General features: G+C 61.6%; 1 protein-coding gene across 1 annotated transcript in view; it reads right to left on the minus strand.

Annotated features, from left to right (window-relative positions):
• Positions 1–1,185: 1,185 nt before the first annotated feature.
• KCNH4 (potassium voltage-gated channel subfamily H member 4) overlaps positions 1,186–23,953 on the minus strand; it is a 32,706-nt gene continuing 9,938 nt past the window's right edge. Inside the window, exons 2-16 of the mRNA XM_054014421.1 lie at positions 20,319–20,552; positions 19,724–19,855; positions 19,199–19,326; positions 16,327–16,570; positions 15,818–15,975; positions 14,710–14,917; positions 12,086–12,280; positions 11,421–11,620; positions 10,781–11,030; positions 9,721–9,935; positions 5,909–5,947; positions 5,103–5,455; positions 4,038–4,144; positions 3,305–3,381; positions 1,186–1,791 (exon numbers count right to left, since the gene is read on the minus strand). Of these exons, the coding sequence (XP_053870396.1) occupies positions 1,186–1,791; positions 3,305–3,381; positions 4,038–4,144; positions 5,103–5,455; positions 5,909–5,947; positions 9,721–9,935; positions 10,781–11,030; positions 11,421–11,620; positions 12,086–12,280; positions 14,710–14,917; positions 15,818–15,975; positions 16,327–16,570; positions 19,199–19,326; positions 19,724–19,855; positions 20,319–20,552 (3,146 nt within the window). The remainder of the gene's footprint in view (positions 1,792–3,304; positions 3,382–4,037; positions 4,145–5,102; positions 5,456–5,908; positions 5,948–9,720; positions 9,936–10,780; positions 11,031–11,420; positions 11,621–12,085; positions 12,281–14,709; positions 14,918–15,817; positions 15,976–16,326; positions 16,571–19,198; positions 19,327–19,723; positions 19,856–20,318; positions 20,553–23,953) is intronic.

The raw sequence follows: 23,953 nt of genomic DNA on the forward strand, positions 1-23,953 counted from the left end.
TCCGGAGGTGGTTGGGGGATGCACGTGCCCGGACGAGAGGCCTCGGCCAGCGCAGAGAACACCCAGGAGCCAGGGCGGCCAGGCAGGGCTGTGTTGGAACAGAGGATGCTGGCGGATCACGTGCACGTCCCCCTCCACCCCCGCAGCGGGGTGACACATCCAGCACGCACTGAGCCAGGGGTTACACTTGCACGCCGGGACATGCAGTTTTGGGGAGCCGCAGCTTGGGCGGAGGGAGAGGGCTGTGTAGCAGGTGGAGATGTGACCCCCAGCCCCAGGGGAGTTGCTGTCACGCTCCCCAAAGGGGCAGAGCTCCCCCTCCCCCAGCTACATCCGTAAGGCGAGTTCCAGACACAACCTTGCGACGCCTCGAAACTGAGCCCTAAGATGCCGAACACAAAGCGGCTCAGAATAGGCCCGGGGGGAGGCGGAGAGATTACGGGACTGGCCCAGGGGCTGCACAGTCCAGACCTGCAAACTACTGCCCTGGGGACTTCCACAGAGTCGGGTGGGGTCAGCCAGAGCTGGTCCGGCCCTGCCGGGCCTGGTTTCCACCATCGTACGTTTCACACAGGCCGTTCGCTCTGGAAGTTACACCCAGCCCGACCCCGCTGGGCCACCAGCGCAGCCCCCACCCCCTCCGCGGGACCTGACCCCGTCCAAGTCAGGCAAACACATACTGAAGATGGGAGCAGAAGGCTGCGGCGAGAGCGGCGTATCGAACTCCCGCCAGGGGAGCAGAGAGGTACCTGGCTTGGGGGCGCTCCAGGCCTGCAGGGCGCCCGTGGGGCTGGTCCGGGGGGCAGAGGACAGGTCCTCCGAGGAGTTCTAAGGCTCTCAGAATAAATTCCTCATCACAAAAAAACCCCGACATTTTGTAGAAAATGCGCCCGCTCCGCAGCGCTGTGAGCAGGTGGGGTCACACCTGAAGCGGGAAGTGCCCTGGAAGAGCCACAGGGGGGCTCTCGTCCACCCCCCGCCCGGCCCCCAACTCTTGCAATTCACCTGCAGAGAGAAGGAAAATCGACACTGGCAGAAAGGAGCCATCATCCCATCGACATCACCGGAAACCGCTGGCGAGGCCCCCCCAGGGCGCTCCATCTGCTCCGCTTGCTGCAGCTCCCAGGCGAGCGGTACAGGAGGTGGGGGCGCGGCAGGGGGTTATGGGCAGAAGGCGGGGGGCCGTCAATGGAAGCTTTCCGAGTCTGATCTGCAGCAGAGGTGTGGCGGGGGGTGGCTCTGAGAGGAGCAGTTGGGGAAGGCCGGGCCAGGGCCGGCAGGGGGCGAGGGCAGAGGGCACAAGACCGGGGGGCCTGCGAGCGAGTAGGGAAGACTGGGAGTCTGACCGCAGAGCGGGGCAGCTTGTGTCGGTGGGAGGTGGGCCCCGTCCACGTCCGCCCGGGGCAGGCGGTAACGGCTGGAAGGCGCGTGGGATGAGTCTCTGGAAGCGTGGAGCCCCTCCGGCTCCCGGGGGCTGTCTGGGGGCGAGCTCCGGGAGCCAGGGACCTCGGCAGAGGTGGTGCCAGGAGAGACTCCAGCATCCCCCGGCGGCGGTGACAGCGGCACCGAGATGGAGGCGTGAGCCGAAGGCAGACGAGGTGGCACTGCCGCTGGGGGCAGTCTGGGCGGCTGCTCGCTCCCGCTGCTGGGTTTCGGGGGTGGGGAGGAGAGAACGGGGAGGCCGTAGGGGCAGGCCAAGGCTGGGGCACACAGCAGCTGGCTTCGGAGCAGGTGCATCATGCGCTGCAGCTCCCGGCTGAGGTGGGAAACTTCCTGGTTGAGGTTATTGATCTGGAAAGAGAGACAAACCGTGCTGAGCGAGGGGACAGTGCCCCAGGAGGCGGCGTCACGCCCTGTGCCCACACCCCCTGCCCCCAGCTCAGCAGCGCCCGGCTACTCGTCATGCTGGCTGTCGCCCCACTTCCAACGGAGAAGCAAAGGATTCTGGGCGCATGGGGCAGGGACGCCCCTTTGGGTCCGGCTGCTCCGGGATCTGCAGCCAGCGGAGTGCGGATCAGGACGCGGCTGGCGGTGGGTGACCGGACCGGGGGTGTGTGTGTGTGTCAGGGTTGCTGTGACGCACCCCCAGAGACAACAGTCTGTCTAGCGCCTGCCTGCGGCCCCAGCACAGCCCACTGGGGCTCTTTTACCCCATGCATCCACTTACCCTGACCTCGGACAGCGCGGGACACGTGCCCCGCCTTGCCCACTGGGCCTATTGCCCTGTGTTTTGTTCACCAGCCCCTTTGGCAACGCACCCCAGGGAAGTGGCTTGTTCCCTGCTGCTGCTGCAGAAAGGAAAAATAAGCAGCGGAAGCAGGAGACCTTTTGTTATTGTAGGTCCTATCCAAAAAATGTTTAGTGCCACTGCTGTTAGCGCTCTGCAGGGATGGCAGGTGTAACCTCCTGCTGGATCCGGGATGCTAATTGCTCACCCAGCTACTCACAGCAGCCCAGTGTACCAGCCCTGCCTCTCCTGGGGGCCGCTGTTTACCGTGCACACTGGCTGCAAAGGAGAGGGAAGCCCAGAGGGCCAGGACCCAGCAGCAGCCATCGCAGTGGGTAGGCCCAGCCCCAGCACGCTGGTGAGCCAGAATCAGTCAGAGGGGACGCGCTCTCCGCAACCCGGCCCTGCTGGTCTGTGAGCTTCCACACGTGGCCACAGAGCGCCTTGGTCACAGGCCATGGGGGACGTAATGCGAGGACCTCCCTCGGGGATCTGAGGCCAAGATCATGGCTGGTTACGGACAGTCTAGAGGCCCAGCACAACCCTGACATTAAGCCACCCTGAGGCCGCTCTAGCTTATGCCAGGAAACATTTCTGTCCCTGCAGCAGCCTGGAACCTGGACAGGGCAAAGCCAGCACGCTGCTCTCCCGGGCTGCACCGAGCAAGCGGCCTCACTACGGCGCTACAGAGACCCTGCCTGCTGCCTAGCGTACCCTGCCCTCCAGCACACAGCCCGCGGGAGGTGGGAGCAGGCACGGAGGAGGAGGGGCTGCTTCTGGAGCTGCGTTTGTTGCTATGAAATCCTTACAGAGACAGCCTGGGCTCATTGTAAACCCCATCGCCTGAGTCAGGGCAGAGCCGCCGAACAGCCCGATCCGGAGCGGGATCAGCGCTGGAAGTGGGGAGCTGCTACCAGCTGGGGCCACTTCACCTCCTGCAGAATGCGCCAGGCAGCAGCGGGTCGGTCGGTGCCGGGGGGGTCCAGGAGGATGCGAACCCCAAGAGAGCCAGCCCTGCAGCGCCCACCTCTTCTCCCCCCCACCCCCCGCCCCGGCCGCAGGGGCTCCAGGTTGTACCTCGTGGTTCAGTCTGCTGACGTTCTGCTTTATCTCCTCCGCTTCTGCGCCTAAGGCTGGGCTGGCCTCATCCGTCCCTGCAAGGAACCCCAGACAGATCTCAGGGGAAGGCCGAGCGCCCCCATGGGCCTTGACCGAACCCACTGGGACTCACGGCCATGACAGGACAACAGGCCAGGGGCAAAGCCTCCCCAAGCGAGCCCCACATCCATTCACCTGGCCCAGCATTGGGACCGGCCGACCCCTTGGCATACAACCCCTCCCCCGCCAGGCCTCATTCTGGGCCCAAGCCCCGAACGTTCGGAGACGGGGGAGCTTCTGGATGGGCGGAGTGGGAGGGCGCCAGCTGCCCCCCCCCCCCCCCCCCCCCCACAAGCTGTTCAGGCCCGGCTGGCAGGCGTTGGAGCTTATCCGCCAGCATCTGAACTAGCCGCTGCTCATCCCAACGCAGCGCGCTTGGCTCTGCCTCCAGGGACCAAACCAGCACAAATGACTTCACCGCCCCATCCCCCCGGGGGCCGGCCAGCATGAGTGACGTGCCAGGGATAGGACCCAGGCGTCCTGACCCCCTGCAAACCCCCTCCCCTCCAAACCCTGGGACAAGCACTCCCCAGGCCCAGAGGAAACAGTTGCTTATTCATGTCAAGCCGTTCTCCCTGGGCCAGAGCGCGCCTCCTATCCCCAGCGCTGTCTGGCCCGGAGCCGGGGCAGCACCGGGGCAGTGGGCGGTTACCGGACGTCGGCGAGTCTACGACCGAGCTCTGCCGAGGCGGCTCCACGTTGAAATGGAAGGTTTGCATCTCCGCTGTCCCGCCATCATCCTCGATCCCGTCAACGACCCTAAGGGAGGGGGGTGTTTAATCCTACCGACATGATCAGCTGGCGCAGCACCGCTGGGCATCGCTAACCGGCCCCTTTGCCTCCCGGGCACGGGTGGAAATTCAAGCACTGGCAGGCAGAACCCGACTGGGAAATGCGGTCTGGGCGGCCCGGGGGGACTGAGCCCCGGGCTCGCTGGCCCATATGGGGCAACTCCCAATGATTTCAGGGTGGCCAGCTGAGCGGAGGACGGCAGCTGTTGCCACCAGGTGCCTAAGGCGAAATGAGCAAGTGGGTCTCAGCCCTGATCCAGGCAGATGACTCCATGGGCCAATCCCATCGCCACCCCGTGGCACTAACCACCCACCCCCATGCTGGCAGCACCAGCAGAGAGGCCAGGGCTGGGTGGGGAGACTGAGCCACTCATCTCTAGGGCAGGTGGAGCGGGCTCAAGGGGAGGGGTGTGGGCGCATGGCATGGCCAGGCAGGCGTGTGGGGTGCTTGCCTTGCAGCTGTGGGCAATAACTGGAGTATTCAGCCTCCAGGGCTCTCACGCCGGGAGCTTCCAGCCCGAGGAGCTGGAATCCCCCTAAGCCACTGGGGTGGGAGATGCACCAGGGCCTACATCACACAGGCAAAACGCACCCGAAGCCACTGTGAGTGTGACGCACACGCTGGGGCCAGGCAGCGGTGCAGATGGGCGATTGCCTGGAGAAGAACTGGTGAGAGCCGTGCAGGCATGTGAATGAGGCCACGCATGCTCCAGGCATGCAGAGAGCTGCTGTCTTTCCAACAAGTGCACACACGCGTGCTAATGAGTTCACCCCTGCCAACGTGCGCAGGCGTGCGAGCACACGGCGATGCACTCAGATGTGTGCAGCCGAAGCACACGTGCAAACCGTCACATGCCGGTTTGGTGGCTTGCCACACAGCTGCAGGGTCCCAAGAACATGGCGCTGCCAGCGCTGCCCGTCCTTACCTGGGGCTCAGGTCCGGGGGGGCGGACGTGTGCAGGGAGGGAATGAGGAGGTTGGCTGGCTTGCGGCCGTTGCTTCTCTCGCTGTCTCTCGGACACCGCGGAGAGGGGCTCCTGCCCCGGCTGCAGCGGGCGGGGGAGCGGCAGGTGCGGCGCAGGGCTGAGAACTGGCGCAGCTCGTCGCCCAACAGGCTGCTGAGAGAGCCACGCCGCACGGGGCTGTGCAGGGTGGGCAGCAGCAGCTTGCGGTGGGTCAGGCTGGTGGGCGAAGGGTGGAAGACGTCGTCGGGCTCCTCCTCGTCCTCCAGGATGGAGTGGAGGGGCTTCTCGGGGCTGGCGCCGCTCTCGGGGCGAGGCTGCGGGCAGAGGGAGGGAGCTGGGTGACAAGGCGAGGAGACTGGCCCCAGGGCTGCTGCACCTGGCGCTGGCCGCTGGCTCAAAGGGCAGGACATTCCCCGGGGAAATGCCCTCCTGGCATCGCCCAGCCAGGCCAGCCGGGCAGGGAGAGCGAGGAAGCGGGCTTCCTGCTCCGAGGCCCCTCAGGTGTGTGTGGTTGACCGCAGCCCGTCGGCTCGACTCCATTCGCCTGCAGGCTGAGCCAGGAGGAGTTGCCACGGCTTGGTCCCCACCACTGCCCAGCCCAGGGGCATGGGAGTGTCCTGCTCAGAAAGGCCCGAGAGCGGGGGAGTCACTCTGGTGAGCGGCCACTTCCCGCCTATTGCGTTTGGGTTCAAATGAGCCCCTGGCACTAATAGCGAACTCAGGGGTACGAGCAGCTGCCCACCCAGCCTGGCACAAACCCAACCTACCTGGGATAACCGAGGGGATCTGGGAAATCGCAGGAGCCCCTGGAAACAAAGCAGAGAACAGCTTGTTAATGCCACCCAGCAAACTCCATTCAGACCAACACCCACTGGTACCGGCCACCTCCGAGTAGCCGCCCGCCGCTGGGTTAGCAGAGGAGGACACTGAGCAAACACTAGGGATCCTCCTGGCTCCGGACATGGACAGGAGAGGCAGGAAAAGGTTTCCCCTCCAGTACCAGGACAGAATAACCCAGCCCTCCGGGCACCGCGTCTCTGTCTCAACGCCCACCTCTGTCCGGCCACCTGTGTGGAATCTCGCTGCTCTGGGTCTGATCTGTACGTACTCTGCGCCTGTGATCCCCTGCCCCGGCCCCTGCTCTGGGTCTGACCTGTTCGTACCCTGCACCTGTGATCCCCTGCCCTGGCCCCTGCTCTGGGTCTGACCTGTTCGTACTCTGCGCCTGTAATCCCCTGCCCCGGCCCCTGCTCTGGGTCTGACCTGTTCGTACTCTGCGCCTGTGATCCCCTGTCCCGGCCCCTGCTCTGGGTCTGACCTGTTCGTACTCTGCGCCTGTGATCCCATCCTGGCCTCTGCTGTGGGTCTGACCTGTTCGTACTCTGCGCCTGTGACCCCCTGCCCCAGCCCCTGCTCTGGGCCTGATCTGTACGTAGTCTGCGCCTGTGACCCCCTGCCCCGGCCACTGTCAGCAGGGACAGTCCCTAAGGGTCTGGAAGGCAGCTGGCACGTGGTGGGCACAACAGCAAACAGCACGTGGCCTGGTCACTGGCAGAGCCTGAGGAGAGAGAGCCCTGGCCTGATGGCACGTGGCTTTTCCAAGGATGTGACGAGGGATCTCCGTGATTCAAGCCGGACGTAGGGACCAGCGACCGCCTGATGCTCCGCCTTGGGCCAGTGCCGCGGCGAACGGGGAAGGTTCTCCTCTCGTGCCCCCCAGCTCCCAGTCTCCCAGCACTCGGGTGCTGCCAAGGACGGCCCCTTGTTAATGCGACCGGGAGAGCGGGTCACCTCCAACCATCCTGCTTGGTGTCCAGGGAAAATCTTCCACTCCCGCAGCTTGGGCTTCAGACCTAAGGCCTCTCTGCTCCCATCGCAGAGAACGGCTGCCCCGTTTCTTGTGTCTTCACCCCAGATTGGGACTGGCCCTCCACTTCCCAGGGGCATCGGGGGCTTGAGCCAGCGTCCAACCAGTGTCTGCCGAGAGGGCAGCATTGCCCAAAAGCTGCCCCCGGCTGCAGGTCGGCTGGAGGCTGGGAGCAGCAGGGTGGGGGTGGAAGAGACGGAGCCATGCCCGAGCTGAGGCCTCAGGCGCGTGGATTCTACCACCAGGGTCTATTTTACCAGCTCCTTAAGGCCAGATTCCATGGGGCCACGAGGGGGTTGGAGGGTGGATGGGAGCGAGGGGGGGGGATACCTCACAGCCTGCACTTGAGAGCAGAAATAGGTCACTTGGGGGGAAGCCGCCCTATGCAGGGGGTCCGGCACAAGGGCCAGGCACTGCTTATCCCTCACTCCAGTCACACAAGGCCCGACGCCGCTCAAGTCCTGCTTCAGCCCAAAGTGGTGCCTAGGCCTGCCGCTGGCTTTGCGTCAGGATGAGCCATACCCAGCGGGTGCCCTGTCTCCAGGCTCTCCCCACCCTTCCCTGGCTAGCCCTACGGGGTCCCGCTGGGAGCCGGCTGGATCAGCGCTCATGCCCAGAGAGGGTGGTTTGGTGAAGACTCTGGAGACACAGAGATTTTGGGGTGGTTCTTGACTAAACCTACGCGAAGAGTGGGGGGGCGAGCGGGGAGCAGGGGCTGCAGGGAGGCTGGGAACCATTCACACTCAAAGGACCACAGCAGCCGGACGGGTGCAGGAACAGCTCAGGGGTCAGGAATGGGACACGCGGCCTTTCACCTCGAGGTCACGGCTTCGAATGCAGCCTGGGTCGGTAGCGACCGAAGCACGTTACCATCCGCCGGCTGTTCAGTGGCCTGTGCGAAATGACTGGCTGGTCTCGCTCCAGGGCCTAGTGGACAGAAACCACCCATCACAATTGGCACCGTCCCGCAGCCGGCAGAGCAGAGATGGAGAGCGTTGGCAGGGGGCAGCGGGAGACAGTTGGTACCGGCGCTGCCCAGCCTCTCCCTGCTCAGCGGGGTTGAGCCAGCACCTTACAGCCAATCAGCAAAGCTGCTCTTGCACTCGGCACCTGCCGCTGGGTCCGGGCTGGCTTGGAAGATGCTGCCCGGTGGGGGATCGGTGCATCCATCTTCCCGTTTGCTGATGTCACAATCCAGAGCAAGTGACGTCACCAGGCATCACCACAAAGGTGACGTGATGTCATAAGTGCCGGACTGTGGCCTCACCGAGTGGAGCAGCCATGGGAGGGGCCTCAGGGAGACGGGTCCCTCAGGGGGTTTGTTTGTCAATCTCGACCGGGTTTTACGGCCTAAACGGTTTGAAAACACAGGCGCAGCTATCCCCGAGTTCCTATTTTCTCCCTATTTTTATTATGGACCAAAAGCAGAACCTCATCTCCGAGTGCTCCCGAGCAGAACCTGCTTCTCGGTCAGGTCCAAAGCAGGAAGGAAGCTATTTTCTGGTCCTGGTCAGCCGAAACCTCACAGAAACATCTGATCTCGCAAGACATCTGCCACTTCAGGCGGAACCCGCTACAGCAGCAGTTCAGGAGGGGTCAGCGCTGCTGAACCAGAACCAAACCCTGGCAGGCCCCTCGCTGGACTCTCAGCTAAACGGCCTCCAGACCCGGCCGTTGTCTCCTTGACCCACCTATTGCGTATTAACGTCTTTGTTTGATGTGCTGCAGTTATCAAGGGAAGGTCTGCACACCTCGGAGACTGAGGTTGGCCAGCTAACCAGCAGAGGGCGCACACAACACTTGTTTTTGTAGGTCCTGTGCAAACACAGGCCATTGTTTTTACCTATGTATTCATTTAGAAATGACTTGGTGGTGGATTTTTTAACGGGTATTTAGAAATAATAGCCAGTGTGCTGGCTATTCTCTGCAGGGCACAGGTGGGACCTACAGGGAGACACAGCTGTAAAACATCCCGAGCTCTTCTTCGTTTCAGCTGATACAAAGTAGGCAACTATTCCGGGCGGATGAGCAATGAGCTGCTATTTCTGAAGCAGAACGTTCCCGCCTGATTGTGGGAGTCAGCAGAATGACTAAACCTGCCAGCCCGGCCCCCGGGCTCTGCGCTGGGCTGCAGCGAGATGCTCCTCCAGGCACAATTCAATCTCGGGTGCCCCCGGCAGGAAGAGCGGAGTTCCTGGACTGGCTGACTTCCACGCTGTGTGTCACGGAGTCCAACTCAGGGCCTTTCCTGGAGGTGGGGCCCACTCAGCAGAAAGAGGGGAGCCCCTGGGTCAGGCCACGGGCCTGCGGGCATGGAGCTGGCTCCACTTCTGGTATAGAAACCCTCCGAGAGTCCCAGAGAAACCTGTCTTCGAGCGGTGTGGCAGGGAGGGGAGACGGGGCAGTGGGGCGTCCATGTGTATCTCCACGAGTGTTTCATGCTCTCCAGCCCCGCGCAGGAGCCCCGCTGGTGTTCACACTTGTGCAGAGCAGTCACCAGAGGGCCGGACAGCCTGCGCTAGGTCTCCTCTAGCCTCCCGACTGCAGGAGCGACTCAGGGAGCCACTGTCTCGCCTAATCTCCCCCACCCAGCCCACCCCTTGGGGCTGAAGAGACCCAACGCCCTTGCGGGGTCAGCCAGCATCCCCCGGTGCCGGGGCTTGGACGGGGGGAGGGGCGGCGGATGCGGCTCCGGGTCAGGCGCGCACCCACCTCGATCTCGCTGCCTTCCCGCAGGTTGAAGGTGAGGTCCTGGTGGATGTCGGCCATGAACTTGCTGGAGTACTCGGGGTACAGCTCCAGCACCTCCACCAGGCCGCGCAGGGTGATGTACTGCAGGTCGCAGTAGGTCAGCGCCTTGACGTCCGCGTTGGTTTTGATCACCTGGTCCTTGCCGGGCAGGTCGGCCCCGATCAGGTCCCCTTTGCCTGCGGGTGTCAGGAAAGGGGGGTGAGCAGGACGAGGGGTTCCCTGGCCAGGCCCCAATATAGCCCAGGCCTCAGAGGGTTCACGCGCCTCCTGGCTGGCCCATTATAGGGTTGGGAACCTGAGGCCCAGAGCTGGGGGAAGGGCCTTGTCCCCTTCTAGCCAGGAGTGGAACCCAGGAGTCCTGACTCCGCCCAGGGAGGAGACCCAGCTTCCGCTGCTCCGGCCCAGCTGGGGGGCACCAGGACCTGCCGTTCATCTCACAGGGGAGCTGGGCACCTTGCTGGCCAGGGAGGGCCCTTTGAACTGGCCCCAAGAGAAGCTTGTGGCGATGCTGGGGGGGTTGCCACCAGCCCAGCAGTGATCTGGATGGCCACAGGGCCCTTTCTGGCCCCTCACATGGCGTATCTGAGACCCTGAACCCAAGGATGGGGCTTTGCCGGCTCCCTTCACGGCACGGGGCTCCCAGGGGAGTGCCCATCTCCACCGCAGCCGTGTGACCAGGGAACCAGGCCCTGCTCTCAGCAGGTCCCTCCGCCAAGTGGGGAGGTGGGGAGACGGGCGCCTCGGAGCAACCGCCACCCACTGCCCGGTGAGGCCCCAGCATCTCAGAAACTTGCTGCCAGGGGGTAAGGGAAACTCCCCAACACAGCCAGGAAACAGCAGGACAGGTGGAAGGACAGAAAGCCACAGGGCTTGACAGGCCGGCCACAGGCTCTGCCCCTGGCAGCTCTGCCCTGTCCCCAGGGAACCCCCCCTTTGGCTGTCGGCCCTTCGCCAAGGCCCGGTGCCCCCTGCTGCCCGTGAGCCCAGGGGTGGGGCTGGCGCACGCCGGGCACTGCCTTACCCAGGATGGCCAGCACCATGTTGTCCTTCAGAACCTCGAGGGAGCCGGAGCAGACGAAGTAGTGGGCCTGCAGGGCGTCGCCCTGGCGCAGCAGGTACTCGCCGGGGGCGCAGAAGGAGGTCTTGATGTGCAGGGACAGGGCGCGCAGGCAGCCCCGGCTGGCCGTCTCGAACAGCGGCAGCTGCAGGATGTCTTTGTTGAGGTGCATGGCGATGTCGGCCCGCAGCTCGTCGGGGAAGTCGCGCAGCAGCTGCGGGGGCAGCGGGAGGGAGTCAGGGGTGCTGGCGGGGGGCTCCCCAGGGCGCTGGAGGGGAACAGCCACGCACCCGCCCTCCTGCAGGAGATGCCAAGGCCGTTGGAGATACGGACGTACTGTCCCCTGCACACTCACAGCCCTGCCCGCCCGGGCACCCCAGCGTTACCGGCCCAGCATCGGGCACTCAGCAGCAGCAACGGGACCTGGACCCCTCGGCCCCAGATGCACAAGCCCCTGCCCCGCCCTGCCCCCGGCACAGAGCTCTGACCCTCTGCAGCTGCAGCGAGCACGCGCCCCAGCCAGAGAGCCAGCTCCCCTGGCTCCGTCCCTCCATGCTCTGTGTTCAGTGGCAGCGCCTGGCATGGGCGCGGGGGCACCTCCTACCTCGTTGGCGTCGATGCCGTTGTTCACCGACCAGGTGGTCTGGAAGTACTCCAGCATCCTCTGCTTGAGCTGCTGCGGGAGGCGGTGCACGCGGATGAAGTCCTTGAGGTCCTTCATGCGGGTGTGGTAGAGGGAACGGCGGGAGTACATGCGCTGGATGATGGCCGTGACGTTGCCAAACACCACAGCGTGCATCAGGGCTGCGGGGAGAGCCCGGCGCCGTGTCAGTGCCAAGGGAGCAGGGAGCCCGGGCCCCAGGCTGCAGCAGCCCAGGGCCGAGCTCCTCTCTGCCAGGTACCCTGCAGCGCCGGGGCAACCTATCCGCGAGGGGCCTTTCCTGCCAGCCCCAGCAGCTCGAGGCCAGCTTGGGAGGGGGGGTGTCATGTTCACCTCCCCTGGACACGGGGCTCCCGTTAAACCTTCCCACTTCAGCAGCCAGACACTTGGGGAGTTGGCACGCCAGGGACTGTGTGATCCTGCCACGCCCCACTCACCCCCAGGGCGTGCACCCTAGTCCCCCCGCACTGGAAGTGCAGGGCGTGTCCCCTTGCCTAGCCCTGCCCGGCTCCCCCCCAGCACAGGGCGCATTTCCCTTTGCCTGGCCCTGCCTGGCTCCCCCCGCAGCACAGGGCGCATGCCCCTTTGCCTGGCCCCGCCCGGCTCACCCCCGATCAGCATGGTGCAGATGGAGAAGATCTTCTCGGCGTCGGTGTTGGCGCAGACGTTGCCGAAGCCCACGCTGGTGAGGCTGCTCAGGGTGAAGTAGAGGGAGGCAATGTAGGTGCTGCGGACAGACGGGCCCCCCAGGGAGCTGTTGACGTAGGGCGCCTCCAGCCTCTTGCCCAGCTCGTGGAGCCAGCCTGCCAAGCACAGCGAGGAGTTACAGTCGGCTGGCGCTCGGGGTGGGGGCCGGTCCAGCGCCCCGGCAGTCAGCCCACGGGGGAGCCCAGAGCAGCCCCGTGCTGAGCATCGCTGCCCCTCGGCTCCAGCGTGGCACCCAGGAGCATTGGCCTGGCCAGTGTCGGTGCCACACGCTGTCACCACGACTTGCCCAGGGAGCGGGGCCAGCCCATTCCCGTCTCACTCTGCCAGCTAGTCCCAGAGCTTTCAGCTCCGCAGCCAGAGCCCGCACTGTGGCCCCAGGCTTCGGCTGGAGCGGGGCCACGTCTCCCTCCCTCTGCATCACCGGGGCCGAGCGCTCGCCGCCGGCACAGGCACTCAGGGCTCGATCGACAGGGTGGGGTCCGCGCAGCCTGGCGTGGTGTCTGCCAGGGCAAGGAGATGCGCTTTGGTAAGCCCCCGGCTGTGCCTGCCTGGCTGCCCCGTCGCTCTGCCAGACCAGGAGCTACCACCCAACGGCTCCTAGAGCGAGAGGGGATCGGATCCCAGCTTGGCCATCAACTCCCGCAGTGCTCTCCCTTCCCCCGCCCATCCTGGCCTGCCCAATGCAGCCAGGGGCTTCTCGCACCACTGCCCCTGGGCCCTACGACTGCCGGGCCACCCCCATGGCTTGGAGAGCTCTCCCTGCCTGCAGCGGGGGGGCCTGGCTCACCCCAGCAGCTGCAGGCGTCTGGACTCCCCCTGCGGAGGAGGCAGGCTGCCCCTCCACCACCTGTGCTGCCTTCCCAGGACTTGAGTCCTGCGCACGGAGCCAGCATGAGGCCCCATGGCTGCAGCCATGCCCCCCGTCTTGTGCTGGGCCTTTGCGCACATCCCCCAGGCCGCACAGAACAGTCTAGTGCCCGGCCCCACTGGCCCCCGCCAGAACCGGCGTCCGCCTCCTTTGAAGGTGGGACGGTACTGACATCACCTGTGACCGAACAGATCATCGGTGCAACCGCTGTTATACATTCACAGCAAATATTGTACAAAGGTTGTGGTGTGAGGTGTCTGTGGAAGGTTACGGTTGGCTGGATATGATGATGCTGGCTGTATGTGTGTACCATTTGTGTAGTTAAAGTAAGGAGTATTGGCTGGGTATTTGTATCTCAATGTGTTTTGATTCTAAGAAACCTAAGAAGTAAAGCATTTGGTCAGCTTCTTGAGAAAGGAATTTGCAAGTTAAGTGCCCAATCAAGAAACACTTAACGGACAATGGACCCTGGAAGACTCCAATCCACATAAGAAGTCTACCGGGGATGTTCAAGATGGCCTGTGGGCAATGGCCGCTACCTGTAAAGAATTGAGTCATGCACGGACATGTGACTTGCCCATGTGACTCCAGACTCCATTTTGCTGTAATTTTCCACAGCAAGAACGAAGAGGTGTCCTTACACCTGGAAGAGACTATAAAAGGCAGCTGCCTCATCTCCATCTTGTCTTCAATCCTGCTTCTTGCCTCTGGAGGGACTTTGCTACAAACTGAAGCTTTGAACAAAGGACTGAATGACCCATGCCAGCTGGGGATGTACTCCAAAGACTTGATTTGAACCTGGAGTTTATTCTATCACTGCTACAAGCCTGAACCAAGAACTTTGCCATTACTGTATGTCATTGATCCCATTTAACCAATTCTAACTCTCATCTCTATCTTTTTCCTTTTACGAATAAACCTTTAGATTTTAGATTCCAAAAGATTGGCAACACCATGATTTGTGAGTAAGATCTGATTTGTATATTGACCTGGGTCTGGGGCTTGGTCCTTTGGGATCGAGAGAACCTTTTTTCTTTTACTGGGGTATTGGTTTTCAGAACCATTTGTCCCCATAACGAGTGGCGCTGGTGGTGATACTGGGAAACTGGAGTGTCTAAGGGAATTGCTTGTGTGACTTGTGGTTAGCCAGTGGGGTAAAACCAAAGTCCTCTCTGTCTGGCTGGTTTCGGGCTGTAACTGCCCTGCTTGAAGCAATTTGTCCTGAACTGCACTCTCAGAATCACAGAATCATAAAATATCAGGGTTGGAAGGGACCTCAGGAGGTCATCCCACCCCCTGCTCAAAGCAGTGTCCCACCAGAACCAGCATCGTTACAGACGGCTCCTGCTGAGCGGCAGCAGGAAGGAAGTGTTGCTCGTTGATAGCCACCCGCCAGCCAAGTCCAGTCCTGGACCCTCAGCACGGGGCCCTGGGGGATGGGCCAGCCTCAGTATCTGCCTTGTACAGGTGGGGAAACTGAGGCACGGGCAAGGCACTAACTTGCCTAGATCACACAAGCTAGAATAGAACCCAGGCATCCTGACTCCCAGCCCCACCTGCTCTAACCACTAGATCCCACTCCCCTCCCAGAGCTAGCAACAGAACCCAGGAGTCCTGTGCCCACCCGCTCGGACCCGTGCACCCCGCCTGACTCACCGATGTCCCAGGTCAGGGGGTCGTTACTTTCCATCTCCTTCCGGCCGATCACGTACCAGATGCAGGCCAGCCAATGGGCGAGCAGGGCGAACATGGACATGAGCAGGGTGAGCACCATGGCGCTGTACTGGGAGTAGCGGTCCAGCTTCTGCAGCAAGCGCAGCAGCCTCAGGAGACGCACAGTCTTCAGCAGGTGCACCAGCGAGGTCTGGGTTGGCGGGCGGGCAGAGAAGCAGAGGCGGCCGTCACTGAGAGCGGGCGCCAGGGCAGCCTCTGCCCAGGGCCGGATGGGAAACAGCTTAAAGAACTAGTCACGGGGAAATTCAGCCCTGGGCGCAGCCCAGCCCGGTGCCCCGCAGGCCTCGGCACCACTGCCCTCCCCCGCCTGGCTGACGTCCCGCTGCAGCCCGAGGTCTCACGCTGGGAAGGGGCTCAACACCAGCAGTTTGTAGCCAGGATGCTCCCCTGTCAGTGGGCTGCTCTGGGTCACGCCCCGCTGCTGGCAGCCCCTGCACTTGGATCCATTCCCACGGCACGTGGGGCCCGGGCATGAGCCGCAGCATCACGCAAGGCACAGGCCCTCCTCCTGGCCTGGGCCGACACCCCCTCTTCCTGATGGCTGATGCCTGGGGTGAATATGGCGCTCCTAATGCATCCGTCGCTCCTGCCCAGGGCCTCTGTGGACGGGCTGGGGCCCGGGCCCTCCCTGCCCACCCCAGCCGCTGTCTGGTCTCTCGGCATTATCAGAACACTATGCGTTCACCTGGCAGCACGAGTGTCTGTAATTTTACACACGTCTCTGCAGGTGCAAACGAAGCTGGGTGTGCAGGAGAATGCATTTGCACGTGTGTGTGCGCCTCTCGGAGCACGGAGGCCTTGCTGTGCCCGTTTGCACGTGCACAGGTGTGTTTGCACGCGTGCGTCCGTTCACACGCGTGTCCAGCTACTTTGCAGGGTGAGGATTCAGCCGGGGGGAGATTTCACGCTGCGGACGGTTTGCAGCTCTCTCCGGTTCAACTGGGCTGGGTGGGCTGCTCTCCCCTCACCCCGATGGCTCCTGCGGAGACGGGACAGGGGAGACCCCAGCCCGCCCCGGGTTGGCACTCACCACGGTCACGTTGAAGGCGTACAGGAGGTCGAAGGGCAAGGCTGCGATCAGGTCCACGAAGAACCAGGTGGCCACGTAGTGGATGCAGATGGAGCGGGTGTCGTACACCACCTGCCCCGACTGGCTGACGAAGGTGGTGCGGAAGTTCAGGACGATGTCTGCAGAGAAGGGCCGACCCGGTCACTGCCCCGCACTGCCACCAGAACCCTGATCACAGCCGCCCGGCCTTGGCCCCCGCCGCAGCCCGCGCTACAGGGCCCTGCTCCCCGGGGCAGACGCCAGCCTGGACCCCGGGCGCTCAGACCCAGCCCAGAGCACTCTGAGCACCCACGGAGCCGCGCCCCTGGCACAAAGCTGAGTGCCGGCCTCGACGTCGTCTCAGCTACTTGCAGTGGTGTCAGCCCGCTGAGAGCAGGCTCCCGCTTCCCCAGCCAAGAGGGTCCCACCGCCCCGCGCTGAGTGAACCCCCCTGCCCAGGCCCCCATCGCCCAGCCCAGCCTCGGCCCTACCCAGGATGAAGAGCATCTCCACGGCGATGTCGCTGACGATGGTGCTGCGGGCGGCGGCCAGACTGTCCTCGGTGCCGGTGAAGCAGACGTTGTAGGGGACGGTGACGGCCACGTAGAAGGTGGCCAGCAGGATGAGCCAGTCCCACAGGGCCTTGAAGATGCTGTAGTGCAGCAAGATGAAGCGGGATTTCTGCACCGAGGCCACTTTGTACTCGGGAACAGACGGCTTGCTCCCAAAGACGCTCTGGGGAAGGAAGACAGCAGAGGCTGGCACTAGCTGGGATCCAGCCGAGGACCTGTGGAGGCAGCTGCACGGGGTGGGAGCAGACTCACGTCCAGTGGGGGTCAGGCACAGAGGGGCACACGTCACAAGGGGAGGGACAGTCCCCCATGGCTATCAGCAGGATGCACAAGGCCCAATACCAGGGGGAGGGGCCTGCAGCAGAGATTGCTACGAATAGCACCAGGCCTGTGCCCCAGAGAGCTGCTCTGACAAACAGGTCAGGCATCCCCGGGCAGCGACACAGTCGCCCTGACACCCACCAACCTCCTCGCCCATTCTGAGCCCATTACTACCTCCCCAGCCCTCAGGAGCGCCAGCCAGCTGCAGGCATGACCTGACCCGGGGCGATTGGGGTAATGCAGGGAGTGCTGGGGGGCGGGGGAGGAATCTCTCTGTCATCCCCATCAGGCCAGGATAATCCGCACCACAGCAGCCGCTGCACTAACCACTTAGCACCTGCACTCCCCGAAAGCTCCTTAGTCCGGCAGTGAATCCAGGCTGCCGGGTGGCTCCCAGCTTGGCGAGGGTCCCGCGGCCGCGAGGGGACACCCGCCATCAGCAGCTTGCCCTAAGCAGGCTCGGAGGTGATTTGCCAGTCGTAGAGACAAGGGGGTTTCCATCCTCCCCCCCAGGCACGTAGGGCCATTGGCTTGGAGCAGCATCTGCACAAGTCAGCCCCTGCCCCGAACCCTCTCCGGAGGCAGCCAGGCCTGGGGGTCCTGGCACGGGCTGGACCGGGTGGGGAATGGGGCAGGCCAGGGGCAGAGTGGGGAAAGCAAACCAGCGTGCTGGGACTCAACCCTCCCACAGTAACCCTACAACAACAAACCAGCGTGCTGGCCCCCAGCCCTCCCCCAGCAACCCTACAACAACAAACCAGCATGCTGGGACTCAGCCCTCCCCCAGCAACCCTACAACAACAAACCAGCGTGCTGGCCCCCAGCCCTCCCCCAGCAACCCTACAACAACAAACCAGCATGCTGGCCCCCAGCTCTCCCCCAGCAACCCTACAATAACAAACCAGCGTGCTGGCCCCCAGCCCTCCCCCAGCAACCCTACAACAACAAACCAGCGTGCTGGGACTCAGCCCTCCCCCAGCAACCCTACAACAACAAACCAGCGTGCTGATCCCCAGCTCTCCCCCAGCAACCCTACAATAACAAACCAGCGTGCTGGCCCCCAGCTCTCCCCCAGCAACCCTACAACAACAAACCAGCATGCTGGGACTCAGCCCTCCCCCAGCAACCCTACAACAACAAACCAGCGTGCTGGCCCCCAGCCCTCCCCCGAGCAACCCTACAATAACAAACCAACGTGCTGGGACTCAGCCCTCCCCCAGCAACCCTACAATAACAAACCAGCGTGCTGGGACTCAGCCCTCCCCCAGCAACCCTACAATAACAAACCAGCGTGCTGGCCCCCAGCCCTCCCCCGAGCAACCCTACAATAACAAACCAACGTGCTGGGACTCAGCCCTCCCCCAGCAACCCTACAATAACAAACCAGCGTGCTGGCCCCCAGCCCTCCCCCAGCAATCCTACAACAACAAACCAGCGTGCTGGCCCCCGAGCAGCCCTCCCGAGACCAGGGCCACCCGGGGGGGGGGGAGGGGGCAAGTGGAGCAATTTGCCCCAGACCCCACTGGAGCCCCCATGAGAATATAGTATTCTATAGTATTGCAACTTTGTTTTATGGAAGGGGCCCCTGAAATTGCTTTGCCCCAGGCCCCCTGAATCCTCTGGGAAGCCCTGCCCGAGACAAGCGAGCACGCGCCTGACCGCAGAGGAAGGCCCGGCTGGCTGGGGGTCGGGCCGGGGCTGCTCACTCAGCAGCGAGCGGAGGAGGAACGAGGCCCCACCAGGACTCCCTGCAGGAGTCAGCGCTCCCGTTGCCGAACGCTGCAGGGGGACCCAGGGCTGGCACGTCTGCGAGCTGCAGCCCCGTACGGAGCAGCACATGAAGCGCAGGGTGGTGTAAGGTGACCCCAGCAGCAGCATTATGATGTGCCAGGTGCAGAACGCCCGATTACAGCCTCTAAATTCATTTCACACTAATGCTATTAACAATAATCCACCCGTGCTGCCTGCTGTTGCCCAAAACAGTGAAAGGTGCAAATTTTCATGGTTCTGGCAGTCAAGGGCAGAGCCAGAGCTGCTGTCCACTTGCACGACGCCTGGCTAACAGCTCCCGGGGCAGCTAATCCAGCCCCGACGAGGCTACGGCCCTGGGAACAGGGCTGGTCTCTAGTGTCTCTCTCACCGGGGTCCCCGTCCCAGGGGCTAATGCACAAAGCACTGGAGAATAACGCTGGGTAAACGCCTCCCTCCGCCTGGCAGCAGCTGGCCCGCAGGGCTCAGGGGCTCCTTGGGTAGGGGGTCCCTGCAGCTCCTGGGCCGTCACTGCCCCCTGCCCCCGGACACCCACAAGCGGACTGTGGACAGGTAGCGGGAAGCAGAACCTAGCTCACTGCAGTCACGCGGATGACCTAGGAGCCCAGCACAGAGGCAGGGGACGGTGTCACGCCGGGAGCACAGGCCAGGGTGGTTTGGAGCCAGACGGAGGCCATGGGCGCAGGGGGCGGGTTCTTACGCTGTTGATCTTCATCTCGCCCCGCTCCTTGCCGGTGAACTGACGCGTGAGCTGGTGCAGCACCGTCCGGCCCTGCCTGCGCGCCGCCCGCAGGTGGGAGCTCCCCGCCTTCTTGCTCCGGTGCTTCTCTGAAACAGGTGGAAAGCGGCTCAGGTAGTGCTCAGAGCTGGGGCAGGGGGCAGGCACTGGGTGTGCTGGGATGGGGCCCCATCCCAGCTGCCCCCCTGCATGCCCCACATCTGGACACGGGGGCCGTCCTGGGAAGGCCCCCTCCTCCTTCTCATTCACGCTCCTCACCACCTGAGCGAGCGACGACTATCCAGGGAGCATCCGGGCTGGCGGGTCCCTCAGGAAAGGGCCCGGTCTTCGGGAGCCAGGGCCACGGGGAGCCAGCCTGGCTCCGAGCAGATGCCACCAGGACCACACTGGCTTGTCCCCTCCCCCCAGCCTGCTCCACGCCCCGACTCCACCCCCTGGCATTCTTCATCCAGCCCCACATGCTTCCTGCCCCCGGCCAGGGCGCACCATCTCTCCTGTCTCCCGGGTGGCTCTTGCCCCGGCTCTCTGTGATGTCCTTGAAGGAGACGAGGAAGAGAACCACCTCCCCCTTCTCATTCTTGATGGGCACGATGTCCAGCAGGCACCAAAAGGCGGCTCCTGCGGGGAAGAGGGGAAGGAGCTGAGCCAGGAAACGCCCCCAAGGCCAGTGCCCCCCACTACCGCCGGGCAGGGCTAGTCAGCACCGCTCCCATTACGAGACCGGGTTGGCGCACAACCCCCCCCAACCCCACAGCCAGCAGGGACCCAACTCTGCACCTTCAGCCGCAAAAGCAGGAGGCTCTAAGAAGTGAGTTACGGGAGTAACTCTAGGACCTGGTAGCAGTAGTAGGCTGTTATCCCCACATCAGCCGGCCACTAGAGAGGGCCACAGGACACACACTGAACCCATGGGGTTACGTGAAAGGCCTGGGGCGTTGGGAGCAGCTGCCTGGGCAGGATCAGCCGTGCTGTTAAGCTAAGGGCCTGGAGCCAGCTCCTCTGCTCGGGGGACCCATGTAGTATATGGGCCGGGGCTGGCCCCTGGGAGTGCAGCGAGCCACGCGCCCGCTGCCCCACTCACCGCCCTTCTTGTAGAAGCAGACCTCAGTCTGGTACTCCTGCCTCCCATCCAGAACCTTCTCGATGCACTGCAGGACGGACTCGCTGGTCTCGGCCCCGTACAGGAAGCGACAGCTGCAGTTCTTCTGCATGACCTCGGTGCGGGCGAAGCCGGTGAGGTCGCAGAAGCCGTCAGAGCAGTAGACGATAGGGAAGCCGCGGTGAACCTGAGCGTTGGCCAGGATGAAGTTGCTATCTGGAAAGAAGCAAACAGACCCCACCCCCCCAGGGCCAGGTTAGCGCTCTGGAGGGGTCCTGGGAAGCATTTCCATTCTGAGCCTCCCCTCCCATAGCCAGGGATAGAACCCAGGAGTCCTGACTCCCAGGCCCTTCTGCTCTAACCACTAGACCCCACCCCTTCCCAGAGCTTGGGCTGGAACCCAGGAATTTCAGCTCCCAGCTCTCCCCTTCCTGCTCTAACAACTAGCAACGCCCCCATCCTTGCTGAGCCAGAAATAGAAGGAGTTTGTAAGTATATTAGGAACAACGAGAATCCTAACAATAGCATTGATCCATTACTAAATGGAAATGGTAGAATTCTCAGTAATAATGCAGCAAAGGCAGCGTGACGTTATGAGTGATATAATATCTCATTGAAAGGTGACAGGGCCAGAAAGAGTTAATTAACTCCCAGACTGACCTACCCATGGCCGAACTTTAGAGACTGGTTAGGAGGATCTGTAAATGAACAGAGCTTTGAAATGTAAGTCTGCATTGGTAGAGGTAGAAGGGGAGATGTTTGCTCAGGTCCTGTGATGAAAGCAAACAAGTCTTGTCTATTGCTATAGCTTTGATTCAGAGATCAAAAAAAGGAGTATTAACATTTAGGAAGACACTTGAGGGAAATAGTATTATTGTCTCTATGTCTCTTTGAAGGTTGTGGTAACCTGTATGTGAACTGTTTAATGGATAAATGATCCTGTGCTAATTGCCAGGATGTTTGGGAGAAGGAGAATTAAGCCTATTGTTTTTTCAGGCCAAAAGGCTGCTGGAAATGTATCAGAACCCTGGGACACGAGCCTGCTTCACCTCAGATCTGCTTTGGGTTTCAAGAGGGGGAAACCTTAAACCGTAAGGATTGAGATCCCCAGTCATTGACTAGAGCCACCCTGAATATGGACATTGGACTATAACCTCTGGACTATTTCTAAAAGGACTTTTGGCAACTACAAGCTCATCTCTGCTATGTATCTGAACCTCAAGAATTGAATTCAAGTCTGTCTGTATATTGATCTTTGAACCAACACTCTCTCTTTTCTTTTTTAATAAATTTTAGCTTAGTTAATAAGAATTGGCTATGTGTGTATTTTGGGTAAGATCTAAGTTATAATTGGACCTGGGTGTGTGGCTGATCCTTTGGGATTGGAAGAACCTTTTCTTTTATATGATGAGAGAAGATTTTCAGTAATCAGCATCATATCGGACAGGTGTGTCTGGACGGAGGCCTGAGGCTGGGCACTTTAAGGGAACTGCGTTGTTTGGACTCTGAGTAACCAGTGAAGTTCTACAGAAGCTGTTTTGGGCTGGTTGGTAAATCTAAGTATTGGAATATCCACCAGCTTTTGGGGTTTGTCTGCCCCGTTCTGTTTGCAGTTCACCCTAATTGAGTGACCTCAGCGGGTTTCCACGGGCAGCATCGTCACAGGCAGAAGCGTTAAATAAATATTTCTGTTCTGTATTTCAGGAAAAACCTATGATGTAGTCATGTCATAAGATAACTCCCTTTCCATTCCACTAGCATCTCCGGAGGATGTTAAACAGCAGCTAATAAAGTCAGACATTTTCAAATCAGCAGGTCCAGATAACTTGCATCCAAGAGTTTTAAAAGAGCTGCCTAAGGAGCTCGCTTCCACTGGAGTCCCACAGGTACCTGTTCTTGGCCCTACACTATTTAACATTTTTATCAACGACCTGGAAGAAAACATAAAATCACCACTGATAAAGTTTGCAGATGACACAAAAATTGGGGAGTGGTAAATAGCTAAGAGGACAGGTCACTGATACAGAGTGATACATCACTTGGTAAACTGGGTGCAGGCAAACACTGTGTGTTTTAATGTGGCCAAATGTCAACGTAGCCATGTCACGGAGTGTGGGGGAGTCAGGGCCCTGCACCCCTCTTCCTGAGATTCACCGTGACTCTCAGCCAGCCAGTAAAATGGAAGGTTTATTAGATGACAGGAACACAGTCCCAAGCAGAGCGTGTAGGTACAACCGGAACCCCTCAATCAAGTCCTTCTGGGGGGTTTAGGGAGCTTAGACCCCAGCTTGGGGTTCCCTGCGTTCCTCCACCCAGCCCCAGACTGAAAACAAAACCTCCTCCAGCCGCTCTCTCCCCCCTCCCCTCTGCTCCTCCTCTCCTTTGTTCAGTCTCCCGGGCAGAAGGTGTCACCTCTCCCACCCCCCTCCTGGCTCAGGTTACAGATCAGGTAGCTTCCTTCAAGGGAAGTCCCCCATCCCCAATGCAACCCCCCTGCAACATTCCCAGGTCAAATCCGCCTCGCTCCCTGCTCCGTCACAAGCCAGCTAGGACCAAAGAATGCAGGCCACACTTACAGGATGGGGACTCTAGCTCGATTTGGGGGCGGGGGGTGACAATCAGCTGAACGAGTTCCCGGTGTGACGCTGTGGCAAAAGAGCTAACATGACCGCTGCTGGAATCCTGGGGCCCGTTCTGGGACCCATCGTTCAGGAAGGACGTTGATAAATCAAAGAGGGGTCAGAGAAGAGCCATGAAAATGATTAAAGTGTTAGAAAACCTACCTGACAGTGAGACTCAAGGAGCTCGATCTATTTCTCTTACCAACGAGCAGGTTAAGGGTGATCTGATCACCAGCTGCCAGTACCTTCATGCAGAGCCACTGAGAGCAGGTTTGGACCCCGGTGAAAAAAATTTTTCGGGCCCCCCTAGCAAGGGCGGACCGGCTAAACAGGGCCGACGAGAGGGGGGGAAGCCGGGCCCCGGGCCCCCTTCCGGACTGCCAGGCTCCAGTAAGGCGACAGGGGGGAGGGGGAAGCCAGGCCCCAGGCCCCCTTCTAGGCCGCCGGGCCCCGGTAATTTGTACCAGCTTCCCCCCTGTCTCGTCGGCCCTGCCTTCATGGCATGTGACGAACTGGGCCTGTTCTCACGGTGGTCTGTGAATGCTGACAGGGGAGTGTTCTGGGATAGTCTGCATTGCAGGATGGGATCTGCCCGAGGGCGCCCGAGGGCGCATACCTGAGTGTGTAACATGAGAACCCAGGAAGGGGTTGAAGGGGAGGCGACTCCTTAGCCCGGGAAACTGAACAAAGGCTGTGGGAGGGGTCGCTGAAAAGAGAGTGCTGGAAGCAGGCAGGGAGAGAGGGCTGGGGGGCAGAGATGGCTCTGACCTCCCAAGGGGGGCTGGGCTGGAATGCCCGGGGACCCCAAGATGGACCTAACTGAGGGGGTCCCTGTTGTCTGTGCCTGCAAGACCTGTCTTGGACTGTATTCCTGTCATCCAAATAAACCTTCTGCTTTACTGGCTGGCTGAGAGTCATGGTGAATCGCAGGAAGCCGGGGGTGCAGGGCCCTGAGTCCCCCAATACTCCGTGACAACTGGTGGCAGCGGCGGGATC

The sequence above is a fragment of the Malaclemys terrapin genome, chromosome 25 (genome assembly GCF_027887155.1).
Source record: "Malaclemys terrapin pileata isolate rMalTer1 chromosome 25, rMalTer1.hap1, whole genome shotgun sequence".
NCBI classification, from domain to species: domain Eukaryota; kingdom Metazoa; phylum Chordata; order Testudines; family Emydidae; genus Malaclemys; species Malaclemys terrapin.